This window comes from Lissotriton vulgaris, chromosome 8 (assembly GCF_964263255.1).
Source record: "Lissotriton vulgaris chromosome 8, aLisVul1.2, whole genome shotgun sequence".
Taxonomy (NCBI): Eukaryota; Metazoa; Chordata; class Amphibia; order Caudata; family Salamandridae; genus Lissotriton; species Lissotriton vulgaris.
The window spans coordinates 418,552,136-418,569,305 of NC_141696.1; the positions used below are offsets into that span (position 1 = coordinate 418,552,136).

A 17,170-nucleotide genomic window follows, 5' to 3' on the forward strand; every position below is an offset into this window, starting at 1 on the left:
ATATTAGCTGTCCCAACAGTGCAGAATCAGAATCAGTTTTCAGCATCTTACAGAAGGTGAGAAATGACTTACAGTTTCTTAACTCAACCGGTAACGAGTTCCAAAGCTTAGGACCCAGGTAAGCAAAAGAATGGCCCTTCATACGGGTTAGTCGAAACCTGGGAATATGAAACATGGCATGGGTTGAGGATCTTAGTAGCCGAGTTGGCTAGTAGGGAGATACTAGTTCCCGAATTTAACGTGGTCCCAGGCCAAATTTCGCCGTGAACATATAGCACAATCCTTTGACTTCAATGTGTTTGGCCACCTTAAGCCAATGAAGTTATTTTAGTGAATGCAGGGAAGGTGGTTTTGGGAAGGGTGCTACAGTGGGTAGAAGACAACATGATCCTCTCTGACTTCCAGGCGGGTTTCAGATCAGGTACCGGGACCATAAAACAATCCTTTCGACTCTTGTTGCTCTACTGGAAGGTGGTTGTACTGGGTAAAGGCAGTCTGTACCTTTCTTTCATTGATCTGCGCTCTGCATTTGACCTAGTGCCTAGTGATTGCCTATAGAGGGTACTGTCAGACTTGGGAATGCCCCCATACCTGCTGTCACTATTAATAAAGCTTCATACTGAGAACTTTGCGCAGGTCCGGTGGGGAAAACAGGGCCAGAAGACCGCCCGAATAACAGTAAAAAGGGGTGTCCGCCAGGGGTGCGTTCTTGCCCCCATTTTGTTTTCATTATATTTCAACAGAGTGGTGGAGCATCTTTTAACTGTAAAAAACAGAGAGGTACCCCTTGTGTAGGCCAAGGGAAATAGGGTTATTCAACCTAGGTAAGAGAAAGGGTTCCCTTAAGGCACAGATAAAGACAGGTATAAAATAATGTACCTTATGACTTAACAAATACATACAACAAAATATGGAAAAGTTAAAAATTCATTTATTAGAATATATTAAAAAACAATCAATAGGGATAACTAAACTAAATCCCTGAACTAAAACAAGATAAAATTGAAACAATACATATAATTGCGACCTGCACAATTACAAGCAGACAGAACAGTTACAACATATATTTGTTGGATACAGGTTTGTATATTCTTTCTCCGCTCTAATATCACCAGAGTAGTATCACTACCAAATCAGCGTATCTATTATGGTGTTGGAGACTTGAATTATACGCTTTAGGTTGCGTCGACGCGTTTCAGTGATAACTCCTTATTATGATCACCTTTATCAAGACATAAATTTTGTCTGCCAGAACCAGAGGGTATGTAAAAATCGCCCTAGGAGTAAATGTCATGCAGAAAATTAGCAACATTTTTAACTCAGTGGACTTATAGCATTACTGTAGTTAATACGTGGAAAGAATCACAACATATTTACAATTCATTGTCTTCTGTCATCTCTATTACTTATGTTGGTTACAATGGACACAATTTTCTCTAGGTTAACATGTGCATTTTTTCAAAATATTAGAAAAACAAACATTGACTTTGTCGCTCAAAATTTGGCCACATGCTTTATCAACAATAAAAATTACTGCAAACATATCCTGTATTTTCCCAATATGTCAAATAGCCTTACTTACTGCTTTGTTAGCTCAAGACATATTGGGAAAAAACAGGATATGTTTGCAGTAATTTTTATTGTTGATAAAGCATGTGGCCAAATTTTGAGCGACAAAGTCAATAGCCATGAGCCACTTCCAGTAAATAGTTTCTCTGTTTTTCTAATATTTTGAAAAAATGCACATGTTAACCTAGAGAAAATGGTGTCCATTGTAACCAACATAAGTAATAGAGATGACAGAAGACAATGAATTGTAAATATGTTGTGATTCTTTCCACGTATTAACTACAGTAATGCTATAAGTCCACTGAGTTAAAAATGTTACTAATTTTCTGCATGAAATTTACTCCTAGGGCGATTTTTACATACCCTCTGGTTCTGGCAGACAAAATTTATGTCTTGATAAAGGTGATCATAATAAGGAGTTATCACCGAAACGCGTGGATGCAACCTAAAGCGTATAATTCAAGTCTCCAACACCATAATAGATACGCTGATTTGGTAGTGATACTACTCTGGTGATATTAGAGCGGAGAAAGAATATACAAACCTGTATCCAACAAATATATGTTGTAACTGTTCTGTCTGCTTGTAATTGTGCAGGTCGCAATTATATGTATTGTTTCAATTTTATCTTGTTTTAGTTAAGGGATTTAGTTTAGTTATCCCTATTGATTGTTTTTTAATATATTCTAATAAATGAATTTTTAACTTTTCCATATTTTGTTGTATGTATTTGTTAAGTCATAAGGTACATTATTTTATACCTGTCTTTATCTGTGCCTTAAGGGAACCCTTTCTCTTACCTAGGAGCATCTTTTAAAACTACCTTCAGATGCTCCTACACTGGCGGGCAGGAGAATACCTACCCTATTATTTGCAGACAATACCCTTTTGATTTCAAAAACCCCGGTTGGGTTACAGAGTCTTCTTGATAGCTTTCAATCCTTCTGTGATTCTCGGGGTTTGAAAATTAACACTGATAAGACCAAATATTTGGTCTTGAATACGCCGAGAAAGCACGGCCGGCCACCCTTACTGAATATGGTGCCTTTGGAAAGGGTTAAGGTCTTTGATTATCAAGGGATTCGCCTGTCTGATACCATGAAGTGGAATTGCCATCTCGAAAAGATGCTCTTGACCCATAAAAGGGTTGTGGGGACCCTACTCAAAGAACAGCGATTATCTACCCTCAAAGCTATTGCCCCGGTGTTAGAGATATAGAAGGCGAGAGGTGTTAGTGCGGCGCTTTATGGAGCAGAGCTTTGGGGAGCCCAGAATATGGATCAGTTATCCTACTCAGAGAACAAGTTTCTGAAGGATTTAATGGGTCTCTCGTATAATACCCCCACTTTACCTTTGCTCTTAGATATGGGTTGTCGCTCTATTAAAGACCAGGCCAGATTAAGACTCTTCTGCCCTGGAGCAGTGAAGAAAATGCCATTATGAAATGCCACCATATTGGGTAAGTGAAGATACTCCTTTTAGTACTTCTATCTAGAAATGTTCCTATTTAAAAGAAACCGTGAACATACACAAATCACCAGCCCCTTCTATTCCACACCTATGGCAGTCTGAAATAATTTTACATTTCCATCTATACAGCTTTTTCTGAGGCTAGAGTAGCACATTCATGACTTAAACTTTTTGAAATCATCGGGCAACTGCACAAAAAGCATTATTCCCAATATTTATTGATCTTGACTCTCCTGCACTGTAATGATTTCACCAAGCTTCTGCGCACATTTTGTAGCTAAAAGGTCCATGTTGTTATTGAGTTTTTACTGAAAAATACTAAACACAGTAGGAATTATACAACCACCCTTATTGGGAAGTAATAGTTCAATCAATTCAATATTGTTCTACCCAATGTTCTGTATACCCATTTAAAAGAAAAAAGTCTCTCACTTGCGTATACTTAAAAAAGTTATTACTGGGTACGTTAAAAACCCTTTATAGGTCCTCAAATAATAAAAAAAACCTGAAAAAGCTGACCACCATTATTGATAATAATGTCTAGTTCTTAGATATATGATCATTACAAATAAGAAATTAACGTGTAGTCACCAGGAAAAACCTCAATATATATTGTTAACTATAGATGAAAAAGCAATCCATAGCTCAGCTCCAGCCTGCATCTTCCAACTGCCCATCTGGTGTAATGCTACCACTGTACTCACTCACTCTGTTTAACCAATCGGCACCTGTTTCTGTAATTATCTCTTAATGTACTCCCCTTGAGATTCTAACCCTTCCAATGTCTTGGGTTACAACCCTCATTGAGTTAAAACAAAGTTTCAAAGCCCTCCTCCTCAGTATTGAAAGCTTTATTCTCTATGTTTAAAATGCCTTCTTCACTTTTTGCCTTAGTAAACAATGTGGAAACCAGTGAAGGCAACCACATTCAAATAGTGGCATCATTGTTAGTATTAGATTATTTGAAGATCTTTTCCAGAATTCCAACATCATCATACAAAAATGTCCCAAAATACTTAAAATTCTCCAGTTTCTGGTGTTAGGCTAGATAGCGAGTAGAATCCATTGCACAAATTTCCCCCACCATACTATCCTGATAACGCAGGGAAATCAGCCAGTGGATTGTGCTCCACATTTGTACGTTTTCTCCACAGCTAGAGGGTTTGCAGTGTCATCTATTTTTCAATCAGACTGCAAGTTATCCGATTGATGCCCACACCTATTTAATTGCATCTATATACCTTTGATTATAACCATGTAAAGTGCTCCTGTTAGAAGGGCTAGCATTTTAAGTCTTAGAGTTTGTAGTTGTATGACTGGAGTCCCAAGCACAGCCCCTGATAGTGTCCTGATAACAAAACTGCAGCATAGTATATTGTTTAGTGGAAACATTTAGGGGCAGATTTATGAGGCGCTTGCGCCACGTTTACGCCGCTGTTGCGTCACGCAAGGCGGCGTAAACGTGGCGCATCCCTACGAACGATTTACAACGTGACGCATCTAGGCAGATGCGTCACGTTGTAAAGCCCTGCGCCGCTTGTGGGCGTTCCGGCGCAGGGTGGGCGTTCCGGGGCAGGTGCGCCTCGCAAAAGTGGCTGAGTGAAATCTATGAGATTTCACTCAGTCACTTTTAAGCCAATGCTGCGTCAAAAGCCTGCGCCTGCTTGAAGCAGGCGTAGGTCTTGACGCAGCATTGTTGAAATGGGGCACCCCCGAGCCTTGCTTGAGCTGCGTCACGCTTGCGACGCAACTCCAGCAATGCGCCACATTTCCGGCACAGATGCGTCACGCATCTGTGCCGTTTTTGCACCATGGTGCGCCGCATTATAAATGCGGCGCACCATGGGTGGCGGAGCTGTGGCGCACTGTGGCGCACATTAACTGGCACATCCCTGGGGATGCGCCAGTTAACATAAATCTGCCCCTTACTGTTTACGTGGGGGTGAACTTAGAGCCCACCCACTTGAAGTCTCTAAAAACACTTCTTAAGTTACTTCATTGGGACAGGCCTCCCACAGTCCAGATTTTGATTACTTGTGGTAAATATTGAAAGTGTGTACAGGTTACACTGATGGGTTATCACAAGAGATTCTATGGAAAAAGGACCAGGGAGCATGTACAAACCACCAGTTTCTTTCATTCATTATAAGCAGAGAGGGGCGGGGCAAGTGGAGTAACAAAAGCCTGTGCAGCCCCAGCAGCGCCGGTAAGTGCCCCTCAGTGAAAGTGGTAGGTGGTGGGCTGGGGAGGGGGCCTCCCCTCCATGTACAGTGCAGGGGGGTCCTCAAATTTCGTTATGCCACCGGGCAGAGCCAATGCTGTAGTAGAAAGAAAAGAAGCTTTATCATTTTATTTTTTAAAAGAGAGAAACAGTGTCCAAAGGCCAACTAGGCTTTATGATGGTGAACACAAGAGGAAGTCATTCTGTCTCTTCTATTTCTACACACCTAAAAGATGTGGTTGGAAGGAAATGTGTCACTTCCCACACCTGACTAGGATCTCTGTTGGGGGAGAAGTGGAGATGTAACACCAATCCATAATTCCTAGATTGGAAAATGATGCATTATCTGGTGTGACCTCAGGCTTTTCTCTTTCAAAATTGTTACTCATTCCAATATCAAACAAAAACAGCCACCAAAGTGGCTCGGAAGGCAGCACTGAAAAGGGTATTTTGTTTTGGGTCTGGAAGGGAAAGCTGTTGAACTTAACTATTTTATTAAACTCAAAGCGCAATGTGTAATGACGTTTTTAGATCACCAACTTTTTACGAGATTCATTTATTCCAACATAAAATATATAACTTTCCATAAAATATGGATATCTCAATTACAAAGCAAACCTTTCTTATAATCCCTTTAAGCTATTTCAAACTTCTTTGAATTTCGGAGACACAGGGTTTTAGGAAAATCTACTTCCACACATTTACTCTTATACTTGAGAAAAAAATGTTAAGAAACTTACCGATTGCATTCTTGATAAAACGGATTTCCATCACAAATACAATAACTGCAACAACTTTACAGTTTGCTGTAACCCGGGTTGTTTTCTCACAATTGTGTCTGAGCATTCGCGTTACATTAATGAACAATGTAAATATGTCTTCTGTAGTCTAAGCAAAATGCTTGAAAACATACATACTCCTTAGTGCAATAAGTTGCTTACATTGCTAGAAGCTGGACAATAACGGGTGCCGCGATAGCTGCCATTTAGGGACTCATTTATGAGCCCTTACATCACTTTTACGCCACTGGTGCGTCACTTTTTGTGACGCACCAGCGGAGTAAAAAATGTGCCTTGTTGCACCATAGTTACAAGGTGACACACCTAGGTAGATGCGTCACTTTCTAAACCCCTTCACCACATTATACCTGTGCCATGTATAATGTTGGCAAGGGGGGCGTTTTGACGCAAAAAAGAGTCATAGAAGTGAGGCAGTGACATCTATAAGATTTCGCTGTGCAATTTCTTGGACGCTAATGTGTCAAAATCTAACGCCTGCCTCAGGCAGGCGTAAGACTGACGCAGGCACTAACAACATGGGACTTGCCCATGTGAAAGTACACATTGCTGGAGTTGTGACACACTCCAGCAATGCGTCACTTTTGCACCTACGGATACGTCAGAAATACTGACGTATCTGTAACTCCTTGCGACATGATGTGTCATACTGTAAATATGACGCATCGTTAGTGTCGCAGGGAGAGCGCAGTGAAAAGTGACGCATCGCTGTTTTCACGCAGCGATGCGCCACTTTTCATAAATGAGGCCCTTAGTGCTTTATTGACCGGCCTTTCTCACAATAATGAAATGGAAGCATAGTGCAAATCTCCCACCGGTTTACACTGCAGTGGGTTAAGAATGATAAATCGTGCAGGCGTAAATGAGAAAGCAATGCTAGTTAAGTGTAAGTATGACCTTTTTACCTGATTTCTCCCGGTGCTATTTGTCTTTTTTGGAGGGAGACATATTTCATTTCCTCCTCCTTTAGTGCTTCTTTTAGAGGGTTCATCCAGAGCATTCTTTCCCGCTACCAACTTCACACACTATCTTGTCGCCTTCTTTTCAGCTCTACACCTTTACATTGACTCAGGATGTAAAACAATGAACGATCCCACCTTTGTGATAGGAAACTTCACGTATCCAAAAACATAGAATATTCATGTTTTCTAGTCGTTCCTTTATGTAATGCAGAATTTTCTTTGTTTTTGGTTAAATGTACACATGTTCCAAACTATGCAGTTTAATGTAGGATATTTTGTGATTGTGTAACTTCATTATTTTGACATTTTTACACGTTATATTTGTGTGGACAAAGTGTGGGCAAAGGGTTCACCTCCTTAGTACTACTTTAACCCCCAAGTACAGCCATAAGCACCAGAAAGATGACCAGTCAACCTTTGCGAAGGGCATTCCACTGAGCAGCAACACCTCACCGCATCTTTAGTAACCTGTGTTCCAGTGAGCTAAAGCCATTTGTTTTCGTTAAAATCTACAGATTAGTAGTAGATGATGCATTATGTGCAAATACACCAAATAAATCCATAATTATGCAGAAAATGGTGCCTCCTCAAAAATGTATAATTTGAGTGGCCCTTACTACAATGCTCGATCACAGGTAGGCCGGAAAATTCATCCTTTTCCAAAGTAAAACTTGGAACAAGAGGTAATTACTAGGGGTGGGCGGAATTTGCTAAATTGCCTTTCGCAAAATATCGCGAAACCCCAAAAAAAAGCCCAGCGAACACGCAGATATTTTGGGGGTGGGGCTTCTTTGCGAGTTCACTTGCATCTTTTGTGTTTATAAAAGAAGAGAGACTGATCAGAGCAGCAGATGAGGAGAAAGAAGCTCCTGGTCAAAGGAACACACGTGGATGGACTCCGGCCTGGAGCCCAGCATCCTTAGGAAGCCCTCCGCGATGCACACGCTACCTAACTGAAGCGGAAGGTGTGGGGCACGTGCAGGGCTGCCCCGATCGCTGCTGGTGCCTGTGGAGCGGCGTTGGTTGATTGCTCTCGATCCCTGCCTGGGACCCAACATGGCAGCCGCCCGTTACCAGCCCGGGCTAAACAACAAGGACGAGGAGCAGAGCCTGTGGCATCCTGCCGGGGGCGAGTCTGACAGGAGCTGATCACCCGAGCGGTATGTAGGGCTCCTACTGCGTCCCCCGCTGCCACCCGCCGAGACTCTGCGGTCATTCCAGGGGCACACCAGAAAAGGGGTGGTGATTGACGGCGGCGCCCCCTGCTGACGACGGCGCCGCCTCGAGACCATCCTCACTTACCTGCTCCGGGGGTCATACATCCTTTCTCCGCCACAGACGGGCCTGGGCCCGACGGCAGAGATGTGCCCCCCCTTGCTGACCACGCTGTTTCGCGCCAACGGTGCCTGACTCCAAGATGGCGCCCTTGGGGACACGCTTCCTACGACCGGCGGACACAGGCTCCAGGGATACAAACGCATGCCAGGGTGGATGAACCCTCACGCAACTCTCCGGGAGCCAGCGCGACCGCATCCATAGCGCCAACACGGTCTTCCCCCCCACAGGCTCAACGCCGCCACCCACATTGTGCTTAACTGGGCTCTGGTGAGAGGCCCCTCCTTCCCTTTGCTTCAAACTTTGCTGCCTTCCATCTCTGCCTGGGCGCCTGTGGTCTCTCTCCCCTGACCCTCCTCTGGTCTCCGGATTGATCTCCTCTGCCGCAGCTCCTCTTGAACGATGAGGCTGCGACTTTGCTACGGACTGCCTTTCTCCCCCTGGACCTGCTGGCTATGCCAGCCCTCTTCCTGAACTTTCCGACTTGGACCTTTGTGCTCCCCGCCATTTTCTCTGTATGACTTGCCTCTTCTTCTAACTTTCTCTTCCGCCATTTTAGTGATCTCCAACTGACCTTTCGACTTTCCTATTGTCTCTCCTGTTGCCTCTGACACACTGCTCACTGTCCTTTTCACCACTCTCTGCTTCCCTCTCTCATTTATCTCACGTGCCTGCCTTCTCTGTGACTCCTAGAGTATATCCAGTCCTTTCCCTTCCCTATGTATATAGAGATAGCTCTAATCACTAGTATATGCTGTAGAACGGTGTGCTCTCCACCATTCCTATGTGACTCTTAGAGTATATCCAGTCATATCCCTTCCCTATGTATATAGAGATAACTCTAACGACTAGTCTCCCATGTGATTGTTATAGTATATCCATGTGTATCCCTTCCCTATGTATATAGAGATAACTCTAACGACTAGTCTCCTAAGTGACTTTTAGAGTATATCCATGTGTATCCCCTCCCTATGTTGATAGAGATATTACTAGTATAGGCCTAGAGTATATCCATTTGTATAGCTTTTTGTAACGCTTGTAATCCTAAGTCCGTATGCTTTTAACTGGTTCTCTTGTAATGCAAAAATTTGCAATCATTTTACGCATGTAACCGTCAGTCCTTATGTTTTCCACTGGATCCTATGTAAAGCGCTCTGACACCTTCGGGTAAAGTTCGTTATCTCACGTGCCTGCCCTCTCTTAGAGTATTTCCAGTCCTTTCCCTTCCCTATGTATATAGAGATAGCTCTAATCACTAGTATATGCTGTAGACCGTTGTGCTCTCCACCATTCCTATGTGACTCTTAGAGTATATCCAGTCATATCCCTTCCCTATGTATATAGAGATAACTCTAACAACTAGTCCCCTATGTGACTGTTAGAGTATATCCATGTGTTTCCCCTCCCTATGTTGATAGAGATATTACTAGTATAGGCCTAGAATATATCCATTTGTGTATCTTCTTTGTGTGATCCTATCTCTTGTACATTTGCAATTTTTTTCTGTTTGTACCTTTTTGTAACGCATATAATCCTAAGTTTTTTTTTTATAACGCATGTAATCCTAAATCCGTATGTTTTCAACTGGTTCTTATGTAAGTCAAAAATTTCCAAATCTGTTTTTCCGATTGTAACCATCAGTCCTTATGGTTGAAACTGGGTCCTATGTAAAGCACTCTGACACCTTCGGGTAAAGTTCGCGCTATATAAAATCGCATAAATAAATAAATAAATAAATTAAAAGCTAATTTTCAGTGATAGATATGGGGAGAAAGCACACCTGCCCAGCCTCGACAAAGCTCATCATTTTTGGGGGCTGATTAATGAGTTACTGAATTTAAGCTTAAACCCGGGCACCTGCTTTATTTATATCAGTAAGTGCTTCCGGTCCAGGTTTAATTTTTGTGACAGGAGCATCGTGCCAGAATGATTCCTGCCCTGCATTTATCCAAGAAGACGCCGCCGTTTGGTGCAATAACTCTACTCAACTGGAGTACTTTCTACTGGCTAATCAGTAGGTGCTACCTCGTTGGGTAAATGTCTAGTGCTTTTCCTACACTACAGCTGCGAAAAAGGCCCGAAGAGTTGTCTCCAGTGACAATGTGTGTGTAACTTTGCCATCGCGCCGAAGGGTGCCTGGGTCCCTTGAGTGAGCTGTCAATCATAGTGGGTAAAGGGCGGGAAGACAGTGCACACTGCTAGTGTGTGTGGCGGGGCCGAAGGGCGGAGCTTCCATGCGAGTTCACATGCCTCCTGTATTTATAAAAGGTCAGAGACCGATCAGAGCAGCAGATGAGGAGAAAGAAGCTCCTGGTCACAGGAACTGCACGGGGATTGCGCTCGTGAAAGTCAAGGATGCAAATGCCTCTATCAAGCATCACAGCAAATTTTCGAGGATAGATATGGGGAGAAAGCACACCTGCCCAGCCTCGACAAAGCTCAAGATTTTTTGGGGTTGATTAATGAGTTACTGAATTTGAGTTAAACTCGGGTACCTGCTTTATTTATACCTGTAAGTGCTTCCTGTTGAGGTTTAATTTTTGTGACAGGAGCACCCTGCCAGAAAGAATCCTGCCCTGCATATTTATCCACTAAGATGTAACCGTTTGTGCAACACAGTTCCGTTCTGCCGCGGATCGTGGAAGTTTTGACATTTTCGTGTTCCTCGCGGAACGTGAAAATGCTGAAATTTTGCAGGTTCCGTGAGCGGAACGGAATTCGCCGCCTACCTCAAGTAATTACAGCACCCACTAAATATCAAACCATGCAGTATTAATATTTCCTGGGTGCTATAAATTCCCCCCTGTTGGACTTGGCCCTTTTTGGGAGGTTCACCCCGAAACCTTTTGCATTTTCCTAGCCTTTTTCTGTAGCCTGGTGTTGGTGATTTTAGGCCTCTGAGCACTTTAGCACTATGGCCTATGTAAAGTTTGTGCGCTCTCTGTGTTACATTGGTAAGGTTTACTGCCCTCCCATAGGAATGCATGGCGGATAAGTGTGTCCATGGTAATTCCTGGTATGAGAGGAGTGTAGTGTCGAGTTTAGTATGTGTGAACTCGTGAGGATAAATGCTGTGCGATGGTGCGTGCAGATTTATGGTGACTGGTGGAGAAATGCCACTTAGAAGTTGGCATTTCCGTGTGCTGTGTGTCTGCCTGGCTGATGTGAATTGCATGTCTGGCTTGTGAGTGACAGGAGCTGAGAGGTGTGGGTGGCTCCAGGAGGGGCGGGGTGAGTCAGCTAGGCTGAATAGGGACACCTGGGCTAAGAGTACAGGGAGGGATAATCCCCTGACTCTGAATAGGTCTGTGCCCAGGCTGTACAATGCTGGCTCTGCCCCCTGTGGTGTATCTGATCACTGAGCCCCCACCAAACAAAGGGAAAGAGGAGCTTTGAAAACTAAGTGCTCCAAAGCTCCCCTAAACGAGTTCTGACTGGTATCCCCAAGTCCTGTGGTGTGACACAAAGGGGAAATGTAGTATATCTGTAGGGGCTGTGACCCCATGAAAATGTTCGGTTTTTATCCTGAACCCGCGGGGCATGCTGCTGCTGGGGTCCAGGGGAGGTTGCCAGGAGGGCTTGCCTCCCTGGGCCCTGCATTGCCCCTTCCTCTAAGGACTGATTATTTTGCCTGCAGAGCCCCTTCATCTATGGGGACTTACTTTTGATGGCCCTTGTGCCCTGTGAGCGCTTTGTTTTATATTTCTAAGAGTGCTTTGGTTGCCCTGAGGAGCACTTCTGTTTTTGACTTGCAGTGCGACGCGGCAATTGAGTTTGAGGGAATCCCAAAGTAGGGATGCCCCTGCATTGCCGACTTCTGAAGGGAGCCCACCCCGCACTTCTGCATAATTCACAGCGGGAGCCCACCCCGCTGTTCGCCGCCTTTGGTGATTTTCAGTGAGTGCCCACCCCACTGTTCGTGTAGTTGAATGGATGTCCACCCCACATTGACTGAGAGGAAATCACTGCAGCGAGGAAGTCAGGCAACGTGGTGCCTGGTGGCGGGCGGGACTTACGTTTTTTGAGGGAAGTTCTGCACATGCCCCGCTGGAGAGAGGAGCCGTGGTTATGGAGGAGGAGGGGGCCCGAGGCATATTGTCAGTGCTTGCCCCCACCACACGAGTAGAAGAGGCCACAGAGAGCAGCGCGGGGATCCCGTGAGGGAGGGAAGCCCCCCGCCAGTGCCAGCCGTGATGAGGCAGAGTCAACAGAGAATCCAGGCGGGAGCACACCCCACGCTGGGCATTGTGAGGAGAGATTCCTCGCAGCAAAAGGAGCCTGCTGACAGCAGCCCGTACATGGGCCGGAGGAGGGTCTCCTTTGAGTTGGTGCACCCAGAGCACAGGGTCAGTCCTGCGTGGCTGAGTGGTCCCGCGAGAGAGAGCAGGCCGCCCCACGATCAGGGCACAGTGCCAGTTCTTATTCTACAGAGCGGACCTGCCATTGCGGGCTGCTTTAACAAGGGGCATAATTAGTGTCTAAAGGGCCCAGATGGGCCCATACTTTCCCCTGTGTTCGTCATCTTTCAAAGTTGCCCCGTTGCCCCGCCTGACAGTGGGCAACTGCCACAATGGGGGCATGTTATGTAGAGATTCCCCAGTGAGGCCCAGAGGGCACAGTTGTGCCATGGCTTAGTTGTTTGCTCCCAAATGTGCCGCACCAGTGCTTGCAGCTGCCACATTTTGCGCATTGATTCCAAGGGCACATTAAGAGCCCAGGCCTTCATTTGATCTTCACAGCTGCCCAGCAAGTAGTGGGCGGCTGCAATGTTTCAGCCATTCTTTCTTTGGGGGCCTGTCTTTTGAGTTAGGAGTGAGATGCACTCCTTTTGCCCTATACTTTCACAGCTGTGCAGCACTTAGTGCCAGATGCTACATTTAGGCCTGCGCAAGTGCGCACCCTTGACTTCCACTGCATTGGCTGCACGCCCTGACTTTGGGACATAGGGCATTTGAGCCACCTTTTAGAAGGCCAATTGGCCAGGGGGACTGTGAGATTAACAGGGCGCCAGGCCCTAATGTGAATAATGCCTCTACTATGGTCTTTATTAGGACACTATGTGCTAAATGTGATTTATGTGGTACTAGAAAATGTGATTTATGTACTATGATTTACACACCCTGTTTGATGCCTCTAACTGTGGTTTAGATATGAGGTTATTTACATAATATGTGTTATGCTTGGGAGGTTATCCTCCACTGTGATTTATGCTCCTAATGTGAGTTATGCTTAGGAGGTGACGATCTAATGCGTTTAGACTTATGAGGTGATTGCATAATGTGTTTATGCTGGTAAGGTCGGCGCATAATGTAATTCGCGCCTAATGTGATACTGTACATAATCTGGTTTATGTTACAGGCTGATGCTGAGTACAGTGGTTACCAGTGACCTAGTGCCAGTTGGCACCATGTATATTATGTGATTATTATTATTTTGTGGTATGAGAATACAAAGGCTATTTTTGATATAACCTTGTGTGGAGTTCCTTTCGTAGTGTGCCTTAGATGTTGTTGCTGTGTGCGTGCGCAAATGCTTTACACATTGCCTCCGGGATAAGCCTGACTGCTCGTGCCAAGCTAGCAAGCTACCAAGGGGGTGAGCAGGGGTTATTTTTGGCGTGTAACTCCCTCGCCCTGACTAGAGTGGTGGTCTCTGCCTGGCTTTGGCGCAAGCCTTAGCCAACCAGAGATCCCATTTCTAACACCCTCCTTTTCCAGCCCACTCATAATCATGGCCCAGTTAGCCAAAGATTTGAACAAGTCATCATTATTACACCATCATATACTTCCCATTAATGATTTAGAGGCCATTATGGATTTAGGTGTTCCTGCAATATGGAAAAATTGTCAGTCTCCAATAACTTTGAAAAATCTAGTTAACAGCCTTGTGAAAAAAACTTCTGTGTTAACAAAGAGAGTTTATCCTCCTGATCACATGCCTGTCATCCGAAATGGGTACAAGAACCAACTTAACAAGAGACTGGGTGATCAAGTCATCTAAAAATTGACTCTATGCGCTACCGTTTTGGCATTTTTGGCCAGGGAAATTGATGAAAAGCATTGGAAAATGAGTTACAAAGGACTGCTGCAGACTGTGTAATTCTGGAGAAGAAAGCAGTCTTACTCAAAGAAAGGAGGTTACTGCTGAAAGCCCCTTTCAATAAACGCGGGATTCGGACAATCAGGAAGATTTTAATTGCAAGTCTGAAAGCTACAGGCCCTATTTTGAACTGTTGATACATAACATTCCTAGGGCTTACTGGGAAAAGGTTGATTGCCGCCAATGTCCTGCAGTGTTAAACACAATCAATGCCAATCCCACCCCTTTTCTCTACTATCTATGCACTTTGCACTTTACTACAATATGCACTTTGCTCGATGTACCTCTGTGTGTGTTAGCTAAACTAAGTCGTACGGTTGCACCTAAGATGATAACTCATCTTTTATACTATGTCATACACGACATTATTAATTACATTATTATGATATTTAAGTCTTGTTGCATGATTGTAAAAGGACATTCACTAATGAGCTTTTATGAACTTCTATTGTTAAGGTTCTAGCAAACTGTACACAATAAAAGCTGACCTACCTTGGCTAATGACTTGGATCATAAACTTCCAAACAATTTAAACAGTTTATTAATTTCTTTCAGATGGATATCCAAAAGAGGAAATGCTCTATAGGTGGAGGAAGAACTCGGTGGAGGCAGCAAACCAGAAATCATGGAGACTATATCAATTTGACTTCATGGGTTTAAGGAACACCACAGACTTTGTGAAAACGTCAGCAGGTACTGTGACAATCTAAAGGTCATTTGTAAGATGTGATTTATTCTGGGTCCATGTCTGTTATGGAATGTGTGGATGAGTTTCTTGTTTAGAAATTATTTTATTAATGATCAAACGGGTTGTTAGTCCCTGTATAGTTAATATTTGTAATTTAATTTACATCTTTCTGAGGGTCATTTAAGCATCTGTCAGAAGATGTGCACTCTAGACCTATAGACATCTAGCTTCCTTTATCATTGTTTCAAGGATACTCGTGTAGGGATCATTCCCAATCCACCAAAATCCTGGGATGTAATAGTGACATTGTAACCACCAATGCTGCTGGTTGCAGTACTTTATGGGTGTTTTCTGCTACAAATCTTCTTTCCACACCTCTGAATGTAGAATAACAACACCATAATAGTGCGTGTATCTATCTTCCAAGATGCAAAGTGTTAGAAAGTACCCTGGATGCAAGCATGATTGTGGCAAAAACTGTTGAAGTGTGGCATTACCACAAAGAATTTAATTTCCCTTGTAGTGTACCCCTATTGAAGTTTATAAGCAGCATAATGGCCTTGTGGAGCCTTGACACAATACATTTTGCAGTATGTTTAGTAGTAGTACTTAAGAACTGCAAAATGCTACTTGCAAACCTATGAGTGCAACTCTCACACCTGCATGTCTCCTCTCTTTTCTATGGGGAGTAAGTTCACTATTTGACAGTCATTTAAATCTGTGTACTAATTGTAATTAAAAATAAAATTGCACTTAATTTTAAATTGAACAGATTATTAAAATATTTCTAAATAACATGTACTGTTTAGCTTTAAATCACATTTATATATATTTTTAAACCATGAAATTAATTAATTTCTTTTAACATTATTTCCTTTGGAGTTCTGTCTTAATTCTTTACCTCCATTATTTTCTAAGTATACCATTGGTTGGCCATGTGTAAGGATCACTGACACAATATTGAGGTAAACAATATTGTTTACAAAAATATCTTGTCAAAAATATTGTTGACCACAGTATCATGATCCTTTTTTTATAATGGTAAGTACAAAACTATTAGGTAAAAAAATTGTTGACACTAATATCATAAAGAAATAGGCAAACATATCATTTTTAATAGATAGTTTGAAGTAGTAAAAGATAAATATTTTAACATCATTTTAATATAATGTAAATTAAATATATTCCACCAATATTTAATACTATATATATATATTTATATAAACATCCAAACACATATATATGTGTTTATACATATATGTTAAATTATTTTAAAGTATTGAAACCTAATTTCCATAAATAACCTATTTAGCACATGTATCACCCATGAAACTTCCAATTGACACAAATAGCACAAAGTAGACTTTGTATTACTTTGGCCAACTTTTTAAAGCAAAACTTTATTTGCACTGGAAAGTATGTACCAAAACACTTTTCACTTTACAAACCTAATGAAAACCCAAAACAAAGGGGCCCATTAGGATTGCGGGCGGACTTTTCCCGCCCGCCATCCTGTTGATGAAAGGGACCGCCCGCCATAAGGGAGGGGGTCCCGTGGGCAGCATTAGGATGTGCCCGACACAGTGGCGGGCGCATCCTACATTCCTACCATTGTAGTGGGCGGTGCACACAGCACTGCCCGCCACAATCGCAGGAAGGCATGCTGTGCACTTTCATGCACAGCATTGCAGGCACCGCGCAGTGTCTGCCATGCTGTGCATGGAACTGCTTAGGGGTACCATAGGTACCCTCCATGTGCACCCCCCCACCCCCTCCCGGAGTCCCTCGGGGCCCGCAACGGGCCCCTGCAGGGAGTCTCTGTATGCCTTTCCGTGGCAGCGTAGCCGCCACAGAAAGGGATTGTTTAAAGCCCATGCTAATATGGGTGGTGGTGTCTGATACACACCGCCACCATATAAACCCTTATCCTCCCCGGTCGCGAAGCGACCGGGCGGAAAAGCGGCAGGCGGTCTTACCATCCGCCACGGACCCCCCAGCCATACTAATATGGCGGGGGTCATTCCAGAGC

The 17,170-nt window shown here is 43.6% G+C and overlaps 1 protein-coding gene across 3 annotated transcripts in view; it reads left to right on the forward strand.

The window, feature by feature from the left end:
* The window catches only part of LOC147697113 (gamma-aminobutyric acid receptor subunit gamma-3), a 1,420,783-nt gene that overhangs the window by 1,007,965 nt on the left and 395,648 nt on the right, over window positions 1-17,170 (forward strand). For all 3 annotated transcript variants that reach the window (XM_086933291.1, XM_086933292.1, XM_086933290.1), the window contains exon 3: window positions 15,009-15,146. In XM_086933291.1, coding sequence (XP_086789417.1) covers window positions 15,009-15,146 — 138 coding nt within the window. The remainder of the gene's footprint in view (window positions 1-15,008; window positions 15,147-17,170) is intronic.